This window comes from Mercurialis annua, linkage group LG3 (genome assembly GCF_937616625.2).
Source record: "Mercurialis annua linkage group LG3, ddMerAnnu1.2, whole genome shotgun sequence".
In the NCBI taxonomy this organism is placed as follows: domain Eukaryota; kingdom Viridiplantae; phylum Streptophyta; class Magnoliopsida; order Malpighiales; family Euphorbiaceae; genus Mercurialis; species Mercurialis annua.
This window is the reverse complement of record NC_065572.1, coordinates 5,260,763-5,274,173: the sequence shown is the minus strand read 5'-3', so window position 1 is coordinate 5,274,173 and position 13,411 is coordinate 5,260,763. Positions and strand designations below refer to the sequence as shown.

At 32.7% G+C, this 13,411-nt stretch overlaps 2 protein-coding genes across 3 annotated transcripts; one reads left to right on the top strand and one right to left on the bottom strand.

Annotated features, from left to right (window-relative positions):
- Nucleotides 1–18: 18 nt before the first annotated feature.
- Nucleotides 19–6,058, top strand: LOC126671789 (citrate synthase, mitochondrial). 2 transcript variants are annotated; one of them, XM_050365595.2, is made up of 20 exons: nucleotides 19–177; nucleotides 278–330; nucleotides 466–522; nucleotides 604–645; nucleotides 715–780; nucleotides 852–917; nucleotides 1,000–1,113; nucleotides 1,254–1,317; nucleotides 1,546–1,628; nucleotides 2,360–2,409; nucleotides 2,490–2,567; nucleotides 2,917–3,045; nucleotides 3,201–3,243; nucleotides 3,366–3,452; nucleotides 4,724–4,825; nucleotides 4,913–5,020; nucleotides 5,099–5,149; nucleotides 5,384–5,457; nucleotides 5,540–5,591; nucleotides 5,670–6,058. In XM_050365595.2, the coding sequence occupies exons 2-20, from the start codon at nucleotides 283–285 to the stop codon at nucleotides 5,766–5,768; spliced, it is 1,413 nt and encodes a 470-aa protein (XP_050221552.1). In that variant the 5' UTR covers nucleotides 19–177; nucleotides 278–282; the 3' UTR covers nucleotides 5,769–6,058. The 2 variants fall into 2 exon arrangements, with proteins under 2 accessions (XP_050221552.1, XP_050221551.1); XM_050365594.2 differs by having other exon boundaries at nucleotides 463–522.
- Nucleotides 6,059–9,396: 3,338 nt separating this feature from the next.
- Nucleotides 9,397–9,819, bottom strand: LOC126672173 (uncharacterized). Its single transcript, XM_050366119.1, has one exon. It carries the CDS (start codon nucleotides 9,817–9,819, stop codon nucleotides 9,397–9,399), a length of 423 nt encoding a protein of 140 aa, XP_050222076.1.
- Between the last annotated feature and the right edge of the window lie 3,592 nt (nucleotides 9,820–13,411).

Genomic DNA, 13,411 nt, shown 5'->3' with positions numbered 1-13,411 from the left:
AAATAGAATAAGCAATTTTTATAATCTCTTTGAACTAACGTGTTGATCGAAATCAACTTACAATAACCTATTCCTAGCACGTATTTTACAGAGTAGAAAAAATAACATTGAAGTGAAAAAAAAAGTCCTCAAATCAGATTTGGCAAAGCATTTGATTCTTCGCCAATTGCAACGAAGGTAGGGACTCACCTAATCGCGATCATCAGGTCTTGGTTCTTTGTTTTCTCTATGTTTAATTGGTTTTTGATTCTGATGTGATGTGTTTTTGATTATTCAGTCAGTATGGTGTTCTTTAAGGGCAGCGTTTCTCTGCTTTCTCGTCTTCGTTCCGTAAGTTTTCTGTTTTTTTTTTATGAGTTAATGCTTTGATTGGTTGATTAATTATTATGAGTTAACGGTTTGATTGGTTGATTAATTATTATGAGTTAATGGTTTGATTGATTGATTAATTATTATGAGTAGCAGGCTACTCAAAACTCCAATTCTGTGAGATGGATTCAGATGCAGTCCTCTTCCCATCTTGTAATTCTCGTCTTCCTTTCCTTTATTTCAATTGATACTGATATCTAATGTTTGACCAGCTCGTTGCTTTTTGATGTGTAGGACCTTCATTCTCAACTCGCGGAATTGATTCCCGAGCAACAGGTATTGTCTTTCTCTACTTACTTTCTAGTTGCTTAGCCAATTCATTTGCTCATACTTAAGTGGTTCTAGGAGCGTATCAAGAAACTCAAGACGGAATATGGAAAAGTTCAATTGGGAAATATTACTGTTGACATGGTTAGTCAATTTTACTTTCGTCTTCCTTTGATATTTCACTTTTCTTTAGCTGAATTCGTTGTGTTTCGAAGGTACTTGGTGGGATGAGGGGAATGACAGGATTGCTTTGGGAAACCTCCTTACTTGACCCAGATGAGGTATAATCTTTCTTCATTTCATTTTTTTATTCATTTCCGTTACATTCTCAGCAGTCAGCTCTTAACTCAACTTTTTGCTCAGGGAATTCGCTTCCGGGGTCTCTCAATTCCTGAATGCCAAAAAGTGCTACCAGCAGCAAAGTCTGGTGGGGAACCTTTACCTGAGGGCCTACTTTGGCTTCTTTTAACTGGAAAGGTGATTTTGTAATTTGAGACAACAAGGTTTTGAGGAGTTTTTTTAATCCTTTGTTGTCTTTACTCAACATTTGGTGTATCACACTGTCTAGCTTTATTTTTCTTTTCTTTTTTGGGTAAAATTTCTTTTATTAAAATTAGGTACCCAGCAAAGAGCAGGTTGATGCTCTGTCAAAAGAATTACGTGATCGCGCCACTGTTCCAGGTCTGTAATCTAGGCTGTGTCTCTTGTTTCCATGTTGTATTGCTCAGTACTTGTACACTAATTTTGACCATTCGTCTGGATCTGATAAATGCAAAGCTATTACAGTAAAACTTCAATTTTTCTTTCTGTTTATTTAATCTTTCAATGTCAGATGCTTGCTTTCACCTGAAAGAACTTTTATCTTTTTTCCTGTCTTATCATTGACATTATTATGTTTTGTCCTTACAGATTATGTGTACAAGGCCATTGATGCTCTACCTGTGTCAGCTCATCCCATGACCCAATTCACATCTGGTGTTATGGCTCTTCAGGTTATGAAATCTCTAACCATATAATCTTATATGATTATGAATTACTTGGAAAGTTGTAAAGAAAACACTAGCAAACAAACACCTAACTCTCTCATTTTACATTTTCTTATTATTTGGCAGTTCTCCTTTTGGTCTTGTTCTTGTAACAATATATTTTGAGCTTATGCAAGTTATGCCTGCCTTAATTTGGTTTTCATTTAGTTAAAAGTCTTAAATCTGGGTAGAGGGGAATTCATTTTCGTTCGAATCTGGTGGAAAACAGTAGTACTTACATATTAGATAGTGGATTTAAAAGCACATGTTTTAGGTTTAGCAACTCTAGCACTGAATGTAGGGTTTGCAAGTAAGAAAAAGGAATGTAAATCATCATTATTGATGTTTAGGCAGTGATCCTATTGGCCTACTTTAAGTTGGCTTATAAAAATATGGAAACTTCTATTTTTTGATCTTTAGAAGGTTTCCCGAATCTTTCATTGTTCTTATCTATGAATTACTATTTTTATTGGCTTAGTTTTGATTTGATAAGAGCTTAGACCGACTTGTTGAAGGTTAATTGCTGATCAGCGTATTGGAGACTAACTTTAGCTAAGCTTATCTCCCTCCCTCCCAGAGAGATGACTGCTGTCTGGCCCATTAGATTATTGAATGCTTGTTGTACGATCCAACTATTTTGGCAACTTTTAAGAGGTAGCATGTGGACATGAATTCAATTTCTTGCTTGTATCTTTCAGGTTCAAAGTGAATTTTCGAAAGCATATGACAAAGGGCTTCACAAATCAAAGTGAGGTTCTAAGGATTGGTTTATTTTTGCAACCTTCTACTGTTAATGCCAGCATATTAATAACATCTTAATTCTCATAGGTACTGGGAGCCAACTTATGAGGATTCTCTCAATCTCATTGCCCGTCTACCAATAGTTGCTTCATATGTTTATCGAAGGTGAGCGAGCTGTTGTACAACATTCTACCTTGCACACTTGGCCTGGTTGAAATGTTGATAAAGAGCGTCATGGTTTTTTTTAAGGCCTAATGCCTTATAAAAAAAACCCACCTTTTAGCCACTTTTTCAACGTCGGGGTAGAATCGAGAAGGGGCTAAAAGGTTAGGGTTTTTAAGGCATTAGGCCATTTTTTTATAATGTTTTTAAACAGCTGCTACACACTTATTAAAATCTTTATAATTTAGTTTACCATTTATACCCACAGTTGTCATTCAGCAGCTGTTTTGAATATCACAAATATGTATGACATCATTCTCCACCTGATTACCCTTGTACTGCCTTGCGACAGGATATACAAAAATGGGAAATTTATTTCCACGAATGACTCTCTAGATTATGGTGCAAACTTTTCACACATGTTGGGATTTGATAGCCCCCAGATGCATGAGCTTATGAGGCTTTATGTTACAATCCACAGGTTTGTACATTTGATTCTTTTCTGAAAAACATAGTATGGGCTGATGTTAGACTAGTGGACGTGTACTTATTACACAACATATATTGGAGAAAGAAAATTCTCTCCTTAATTTTCCTTTTCTATTGCTTTTAATTTCTTATAATGATGTTATGCAGTGATCATGAAGGTGGGAATGTCAGTGCCCATACAGGCCACCTGGTAAGTTGGTAATTTATATATATATATATATATATATATATATATATACTCTTAGAAGAACTTGTTTTATTTACTTTATTATGAAGCTGATTTGCATGTTCAATTCATGTCCTACTCTTCAGGTTGCTAGTGCACTTTCGGATCCTTATCTTTCATTTGCTGCTGCATTGAATGGTTTAGCTGGGCCTCTCCATGGCTTGGCTAATCAGGTATCATATCCTATGCTGCTTCGACCTTCTAATTTAACTTTCGCCTACTGATCCTCTCTTCCTCTCTCCTTCTCTCTCGCTACTTTCTTCATCTATTCTTCTCTCTCCGTACTGCTTGTTCTTTTCCCCCCCTCCTAGAGTATTGATTTATCATTTAATTTGTCTGTATCAAGTAGAGCAGAATTAGCACTATATTTTTGTTTTCCCTTCTTGCAGTAGTTAAGAAGTAGGAAAGTAGTGGTTGGTTAATCATATAAGAAACACACCCAACTTTTGGAGCTAATTTTTTCAGTGTAAACTTAAATATTTCTCTACTTTCAAACAAATATATCAAAGGTTTCTATTTTTTAGAAAATTCTTCGTAGTGTGAGTTACCTGAAATAATACATCTCTTTACACCTGCTAGGTTAGGCGCCTTCAATCAGGCGAGCGCTTGGAGGTTTTTAGCGAGCGCCTAGGCTTGCCTAGCCCCAGAAAAAGCGATCTCTTCTGAAAAACAATTGATTTTGGTTGTTTTTGACTCTTAAGATTGACTTTGGAATTCTTTTGTAAACGATCCATGCAATTTTACTCTAAACTAGGCATCACTATTTGATAGCTAGATTAACGATTAATTTTAGTACTTAATTTTGGTACTATTGTTTTTAAATGACCGACTTGACTTTGCTATTAGTTAGACATTCCCTATTAAATAGCCTGGTTTAATGGGTTTTTATTTGGAATTGTAAAAGGCTTTTAATTGTTTAGTAAATTAAATTATTTAGGAAGTTTTAAAATCTTTTAGGTTTCCAATTAAGTGTAAGAGTTCATGTTTAAGTGAAAACCTCAAAAATTAAACACATGTGATTGTCAAGCCAAAATAGTCTGCAGCCTTAAAAAAGAAATTTAAACCAGCAGCCTCACTTCTTCTCACACTAGAAAAACTGAAGCAGAAGCCTCAAACAAGAAATTTAAACCAGTATCTTTGAGAGTTTTATATTTGTGTTGAATGTTCAATGCTTATTCATTTAGATGATTTTATATAGATATTTAATACATTTTAATAATAAAAGTTGCGCCTTACTTTGCTCGGGTGAGCGCTTTTTTGCGCCTTCCGCCTCGGGCAATATACGGCTATCTCGCTTTGAGGGCGTCTTAATGCTTTTAACTACCTTGGTAGAACTGATACATGTTTGTTTCCATTCTCCCAGATAGCTTTTACATGCTTCTAAGTTGTAGCATTGGTTTGCTTTCCCTTTTCTCCCTTGATGTTTATAGTTTTTGGATTGCAGGAAGTTCTACTTTGGATCAAATCTGTGGTTGAGGAGTGTGGGGAAAATGTAACCAAAGAACATCTCAAAGACTATGTATGGAAGACCCTAAATAGTGGGAAGGTAATTTATTTACGCATTTTGAAGTCAAACCAAAGGTTTGTTGTCACCGCTGTTGCTGAGCGGAGTCTCATCATCTCTCAACTGCAGGTTGTTCCTGGATTTGGTCATGGAGTATTACGTAAAACAGATCCACGATACACATGCCAAAGGGAGTTTGCATTGAAGCATTTACCTGATGATCCTATGTTCCAGCTGGTTCTTACCTTGCCCTTAATGAAGCAGTGACATTATATTTTGTCGGTAAATTCCTTACATAAATTTTTTCATCAACAGGTTTCAAAGCTATATGAAGTTGTGCCTCCAATCCTTACGGAACTAGGCAAAGTGAGTGACTGATTCTTTTGATTTTTAAAGAAAGCATATATGCGTGTGCTGTGCATGGATCCAACTAGGGGTGTGCATTCGGTTGAACTGAACCAAGATTTTGTGAACCAAACCAAATTTTTTGGTTTGGTTTCGGTCGGTTTTTGCACACCCCTTGACTAACTGTAAACTTGTTATTAGCCTGAGGAATTTTCCTATCAATCCAAATTGAGTCTTACGCCTGAAATGTTGCAGGTTAAAAACCCCTGGCCCAATGTTGACGCACACAGCGGTGTTCTGCTGAATTATTACGGTTTGACTGAAGCTAGGTATTGCATCTCAAAGCACTTTTTAACTTTTGCTCTACCGATCTTAATTTGGTTGATGTAAAGATGAATTCTTCGTGGGCAGGTTTTTCACTGTTCTTTTTGGCGTATCGAGGAGTATTGGCATTTGTTCTCAGGTTTGTTTTTTTCTTTACAAAATTGTAGGCTGCATACTACCCTGAGTTTTTCTTATATGTTATTCTCCATTGCTACAGCTAATATGGGACCGAGCTCTTGGATTGGCACTGGAGAGGCCAAAGAGTGTTACAATGGAGTGGCTTGAGAATTACTGTAAGAAGGCAGCTTCATCCTAAATGCTATATTTAATTTATTCTTAGTAATAACTGCTCAGGAACGCGGGTTTTGCTATGGACCATTCCGCGGTGGTGTAAAGTTTGCGAGCTTCGCTTGTGCAGTCAAAATAGCATACCTTTTTTTAACCATACCATATTGTTGAGTTTCTTTCACATTTTTTTTTTTGAGTTTGTAACAAAGCTCATGTCTGGTGGTAATAAAAAGAAATTACAGTGAGGGTGAATTTAGTTGAAAAAGGAAATAGTTTTATACTTCAACCATTGGAAATAAAGACGTTTATTGCTGTTTACTGTGTTTGTTTCATTTTTAAATTAAATTTATTTTTTGTTGTGTGTTTGCATTTTACAAGTATTTGTCCCTTTTTTTCCCCTTCTCACGGGTTGACAACTCCCAATGAAAAAATCTAGATAAATTTAAAAATGTTAAGAGTTGTGACAACAATAATGACATGATATACATGAACAATGATTATTTTTTATGATAATAAAATTACACTCTTAAAATTGAAGATGAAAATATATGATTTTTTTATAATAATTTAACCGTTTTTGGTTGTTTGTATGTTTTTATTCTATTTTGCATTTAAATGTCAAAGTTGCAAACTGCATATGTATCAATGGTCTTGCACTATGGAAAGTTTAGGTATTTATTGCAAAAATGAAAATATTTGCACTTTATACCTCAACACGGAAAAATTACAGAAAATACTTCATGTTTTTTTCAGATTTATGTTTTTACTCTGGGTATTTTATTATTTATGATTTTACTCCGTTATCATCTAGTTATCATAAACACTTCTATAATTTATTTTTTTCATAGGTTATCATACAATTATCATATTTTTATCATATTTCATTATCATCTAGTTATCATACTGCAGTGTTATGATAACGACAGAATAATATAGTGATACTGACATGATAATCAGACATTGTTTTATCATAACATAATCATAGATATTATCATAAAATTATCATCTAGGTACCATAAATATTATCATCTCGGTATCATATGATAATATTATGATAACGACATGATAATATTATGATAACGATATGATAATCAAACATTATTTTCTCCAGAAAATCATTTTTTTTCTTGCAGTGTTATGATAACAACATGATAATATAGTGATACTCATATGATAATTAGACGTTGTCTTTTAAAAAAAAAATCATTTTTTCTGCAGTATTATGATAATGTTATGATAATGCAGTGATACTCATATGATAATCAGATGCTGTGTTTTGAGCGGAATTTTTTTTGTGCAGAAAATCGTTTTTCATGCACATTTTTAGATCTAAAATTGAAAAAAATCAAAGAGTAATTTATTTAGATATGAAAGTTAATATAAATCGCATTAATCACCACGAATTTAAATAAAAAACTAAAATCAAATATGAAAAGAACGGCGAAGCGACAGTTGAGTGATGGTGAAGCGACGACGACCGATGGAAGAACGGCGAAGAAGAAATAAAGAAGAAGAAAAAAATGGCGAAAAAAAGCCATACAGAAAAGAAGAGAAGAGAAAAAAAAAAGAAAAAGAAGAAAGAGGAGAGAAAAGAGAATAAAAAGAGAGAAAAAAATAATAATGACAATTGTCATTAGTTGTCACTTGATAGTAAAAAAAATATGACTAGAGTAAAATAATAATAAAAATTAGGTATAATTATAATATAAACATGTGTAAAAGTAAAAAAATAAAAATAATAAAAAAATGAGCTATTTCCTTTATCTTTTTCTTATTGAGGTAAGAAATCAAATTATTTTTGAAAATGAAGTATTTATCTTTTCTCTTTTTATATGGCTTGAAAGAGGTATTTGAAGATCATCAATAGATTTCAACTAGATATTATAACATTTTAAGGAAATTTAGATATGGATTAAAGTAGATATGCATGTTATTTCAGTATAATTTTAGTGTCTTAATATTTTTACAGTAGCTTCAATATAATTTTTGTAATATTTTAATAAGTTTAAATCATTATCCATTTAGCTTCAGCAAATTTAATTTAGATATTAGTAAAATAGAAGTATTTTTTATTAGAAATTTCAATCAAGTATCATTTGAATTTTAGTAAAATTCAATAAATTTTAAATAAGTAATGAGTAAGCAATAAAGGTTCTTTTAACTCCTCATATTTTGTACAAAAGGATAAAAAAGGCCTAATCACTAAAAAAACCCATTCACCTTTTAGCCCCTTTTCGATTTTATCCCGACGTTGTAATTTTGTCAAATTCATCCAAATTCGCACCTTTAGGCTCCAATTCTATCTTGAAAATTAAACTGATCCTTTCACTTGAAAAATGCCAATTTGATTCTTTATTTTCAGTATAATTTTCAATAAGCATTCAATGTTATAAAAAGAAGGCTAATAATCACCCATGGCACCTCAACTTTGGGGGTACGGGCACTAAACTCCCTGAACTTTGAGGCGGCGCTCACAAAACCCCCTAAGACCAAATATCGCCGTTTTTTTTGTTTTCTGTCGACGTGGCATCCAATTTCTCGTCCGGACACCAAATGGCGGCGCCTGTCCCCCCTGCATGCATGTCTGACATCTGCTGCTTGTGTAAGAATGCGTCAGTTGACTTTTTATAAAAAAAAAGCCGCCTCAAAATTCAGGGAGTTTAGTGCCCGTTTTTAAACATCATGGGGTTTAGCGCCCGTACCCCCAAAGTTGAGGTGCCATGGGTGATTATTAGCCTAAAAAGAACATAAAACTCTCTTTCCCATAAATTCAAAAATTGATAATAAATTTTTATTTGATTTTTATTTAAATATTATAATATCAAAAAAAATTCCACTGTCACACTCCTTTGACCTCGCCGCCTTTTTTCCGACTCCGATGTATTTTCAAAATATTTAATTTATTAAATTTAAATAATTTTTTTTGAAAATATTATAATTAATTAATAATTTTTTTAAAATAAAAATTAATTTTTGAAAATCTGTTTTCGTCACGAAGAAGACGAACCAGGTCACGGAAGACGAACTGATTAGGAAATACAATCATGAAGTTAAATCAAATATTATGTAAACTATGCAATACTCGATCCATTCAAAAGTTCATAGTACAATAAAAAATCAAATAAACATAATCCAAAAATTAATCCCGAATTAGAGTTTAATTATTCATAATTAAAAAGCCAATAACAAAAATAAAATAAGAAATTACAAGAATACAAACAATCAAACATAGTGAATTTCGGTTTTTGACATAATCAACCCGAAAAGAATGTACAAATTATTTAGATATCATAAGATATTTGCAAATTGTTTTGACCAATTCGATTCAGTGACCACATTTTTTAAGATGTAATCTGTTTTGGAGTTTGGATTGGTATGAACCGACCAATGCGCACCCCTATACCTATCGATATATATTAACAAAATTACATATATTAAAATAAAAATGACATCAATTTAAAAATTGTTTTAGGGTGATCAATTTAATAAACTAATAATAAAGACCAAACCAAAACTAGAAATATTCATTTATTATTTAAATCCAAACCAATACATTTGAACGATTTCAACGAAACTAAAGTAAATTTTGGTTTGGCATGGTTAGATTAATGGCTCGGTTCGAATTTTGCTCAGCCTTAGCTACATTATCATATGCTCTATTCTTTCCCTGCCACAGCATTCTTGGCCGCATCCCATGCACCTTTTACCGACTCTCCCGCTTTGCTTCCAATGCTCTCCGCTGTTTCCACCGCCTTAGCCGCTCCTTCATTCGCCTTATCGGAAACTACACCTGCATCATCTTTTGCCCTTGTCGATGCATCTTGTGCAGCATTTGCAACACTCTCTATGATGTTTTTGGTGTTCTCTGATGCTGATTGAGCCGCCTCTTTCGCGCCTTCTTTCACATTTTCGACTCCTTTTATGGTGTTTTCTTTCATATCATCCGAGGAGACAGATTTGACGTTGATCTTCCTCATTGAAACGCGCTTAATGCCCATGAACTGAGGGGTAGTAGGGGAGAGTGAGACCGCCTTTTTGGCGAATGACGGGGAGGACATAGACATTATTGAAGAAGCCATTGTAAGAGTTGAATTTGTTGAATAGGTTGATTGTAGTATAGGTCTCTTCATGGCGTTACTATATATATGTACATATGTATGGTTATAGGTTATGTTAGAGAGGAGATCCATTGGTGAATTGTGATTGGTCAGAGGTTAGATTTTCTTCATCTTAGTTGGCTTCTCTGCACCACAAATTGCATTTGCTGCCGACATGCTGTGACCTGCAACCAAGAACACTGCCACGTCTACTGCCGACATGCTGTGAGTGCAGCCAAGGATAGTTCCACGTATGCTACCGACATGCTGTGAACTTACTGGGCAAGATGATGAGGACCACACGCAGAGAATGCGTGGTGATTGAACAAAGGCTTCATTGATTCAAATATCTAATTTGATGAAAGATATTTTGATGGAGTTTTTTGGCCCTACTCTTATAAAGTGGTATTTTTATGTAAAAGAATGCCATTTCTATAAATAACTTTATTGCATATTTCTATGCTTGTAATTTTAAAAGTGATACTAAATAGATGAGAAAATGAAAGACATCACAGATAAATAAAAAAAAATGCATATTTGAATCATATACAAAAACATCCCAGACGATTTTAGTCTGAAGCTGCCATTCAAAATCATCTCTATGGTATTACAAACCAATTTATGAACTATATATTCCAGTATATAACACTTGGCAATCATTTCCATGGCATTACTAATCAATCTATGAGCTGAATATATAATATTCCAGTATATAACAGCTGGCTTTAGTCAGTCAGTTCCTATTACAGCATCTATAGGGTGTGCATGGTTCGGTTCGGTGCAAAATGCAATTTACCATAACATAACCAAACCAAACCATCCTAATTAACAATACCAAACCTCCTACTTTGGTGATTGGTTTTGTCGGCCCAGTACACCAAAATTTCGATTCAAACTATCTGAACCCAATCACTAAACCGATTTTTTTAAGGGTTAATTACATATAAAATCATCACCTTTACACGATTTTTCAAAAATAACACGACCTTTAAAACGTGTCAATTCAGGGCATCACCTTTCATTTATTTTCAAAAATAACATGGCCACGTTTTTAGATAAAATTTTGCTTACTTGGACACCCAATGTGAGTGCCACGTGTCATGCCACGTCAACAAAAATGTCACTAAAAATATGCTCACGTTGTTTTTGAAAAGAAATGAAAAGTGGTGCCCTGAATTGCCACGTTTTAAAGGTCGTGTTATTTTTGCAATTTCGTGTAAAGGTGGTGATTTTATATGTAATTAACCCTTTTTTTAAAAGCACAGCAAAATAAAATTTTAAATTACAAAACATACATGCATAAAATTCTGTTTATAAAATTACAATAACAAAGTTGCAAATTTTTACTCTGAGACTCAAAAAAAAAAAATTACAGCCTGTATTTAATAGGCAGGTCAAACAATTTGTCAATATATATACTATGATATTTTATAAATCACTAGACTTTTTTTAAATTACATAAAGATCATTAAATAATTTTTCTTATAAAATAATCACTGAATTATACCTTTTATTATAAAATATTTGTATTGTTATAAAAAAACACTAAACTTTTTCTTCTGAATTACAAAAAGTCATTGATTTATACCTTTTATTATAAAAATATCACTGAACTATATTTTTTTTGTAGTTTTGGCTTGTACACAAGTAAAAATGTTGCGTTTTTGCGTAAAAATGGTACGCTTTATATGAGTGATTGATCATTTTTTAATAAAAGTTTATTTAATGATCTTTCTGTAATTTGAAAAAATCCGCTGACCTGCAGAATTTAATCCCTATCTTTGTTAGTTCAAGCTATCCGAAATAAACTTCTAAAAATTCTTTACAAGTCAAACATGCAAAACAGACTAAAGAAATAAGGCAATTAGACAGTTAATAATACATTAGTGTAAATAATTAATAAGAAAAGCCCAGACTTTAAATATTATAAGTCACAAAAGCTCAAAAATTCAGATTTTAACAACTGGAAGCTTTCATTATAGTCAAAATATATAATAATAAATTAACACAAAATATAATAGAAAAATCAAAATAAAAAATGCAGAAACATATCTCATTAAAAATGTCAAATACTTTAAAAGCTCAAATATGTATAGATATGTCAAATACAAACACTAAGACCATAAAATAGTGGCACAAATTAAATACCTCATCAATTTATAGTTAGTAGGATCCAAATTTGGATGATGGAAATATCATCATGGCCATTATTAAATATAAAGACAGAAAAATTAAAGCCATTAACAAATCAAACATGTAAAGCATATCTTTAAATTTTTTTCTAATTAAGAATATATGAAAATTAGGAAGAAAATTCTTATATTGCTATTGGATAGATCCAATAATGTTATAATACATCATTAAAATTCTAAATTTTATTAATGGATTAATTCAAATTAATACACGATGCAAATTACAACACGAACTTTAAATTGGCAAATCGGTATAGAAACTTTCATTTGTTTTGACAAATTGGTATACCGAATTACAAAATATTAACGTGGACATTACAATACACAACCATGTGTTGTTGCATGATTGGTGATTGTGTCGATTTTCCAAAAAACAGAAAGTTGGTGTACCAATTTGCCAATTTCAAAGTTTGTGTTGTAATTTCAAATCAGATAAAGTTCATAATATGTCATTATTTATGCAACTGTGTTTCAAGATTCTAAAAGCACTTAATGAAGCTCTAAGTGGATCAATGTACTCCCTCCGTTTTTATTTAGTTGTCCATTTAACTAAAATTACACATATTAAGATAGTGAGTGTTTTGTCTTAAATTGTAAGAATAAATATTAATGTAATTATATTAATTAATAAATGCATTTCAAAGAAGGGTTACATTTGAAAAATAATAGCTAAACTTATATTGAAATTTTAAATGGACAAATAAATAAAGAGAAATACATGTTGGTTGGTGTTATCAATTTTGTGCATGTGTATGATTTAATTGTAATGTTTCTTTTCCTCTTATTTTAATTTGAATTATTTCTTGGCTTTTGGATAGCTTATTCTTTTGGTAGCTGGATCATGTCAAACCATGTATGTTGATATTATTGATAAAAATATAGATTGATGTTGATATCTATTACTATAACAGTGTTTAGAATCAATGGGAGTTGGTCCAAGTGGTAAGCGGTTTGGTATCGCTTAAGCAAGGTCTCGGGTTCGAGTCCTTGTGAATGCAGAAAATTCTCACTGGCAGACTCACCCACGCTAGGTGCACGACGCGGGTCGGATCCGGATTAGTCAGGGCGAAGCCTTGAAAACCGGATGGGCTTACCAAAATAAAATAAAATAACAGTGTTTAGAGTTTAACTTTATTCTTCACCTGCTGTGTTTGAGTTCAGATGAAGAATAAAGTTGAAAAAGACTTGCATTCTTGCTCAGGTCCCAGCATAAGAACACCATGATTTGCATTCTTGCTCAGGTCTTATTGATAATCTTGCACTGATTTTATGTTGGATTTATTAGAAATTGCTTATTGATTTTCACCATTTTTGCAGGAGCGTTTACTTGGAGCTGTCATGAGAAGTGCTTTAGTGGGTTTTGTTCTTTTTGAGCAAAGAAA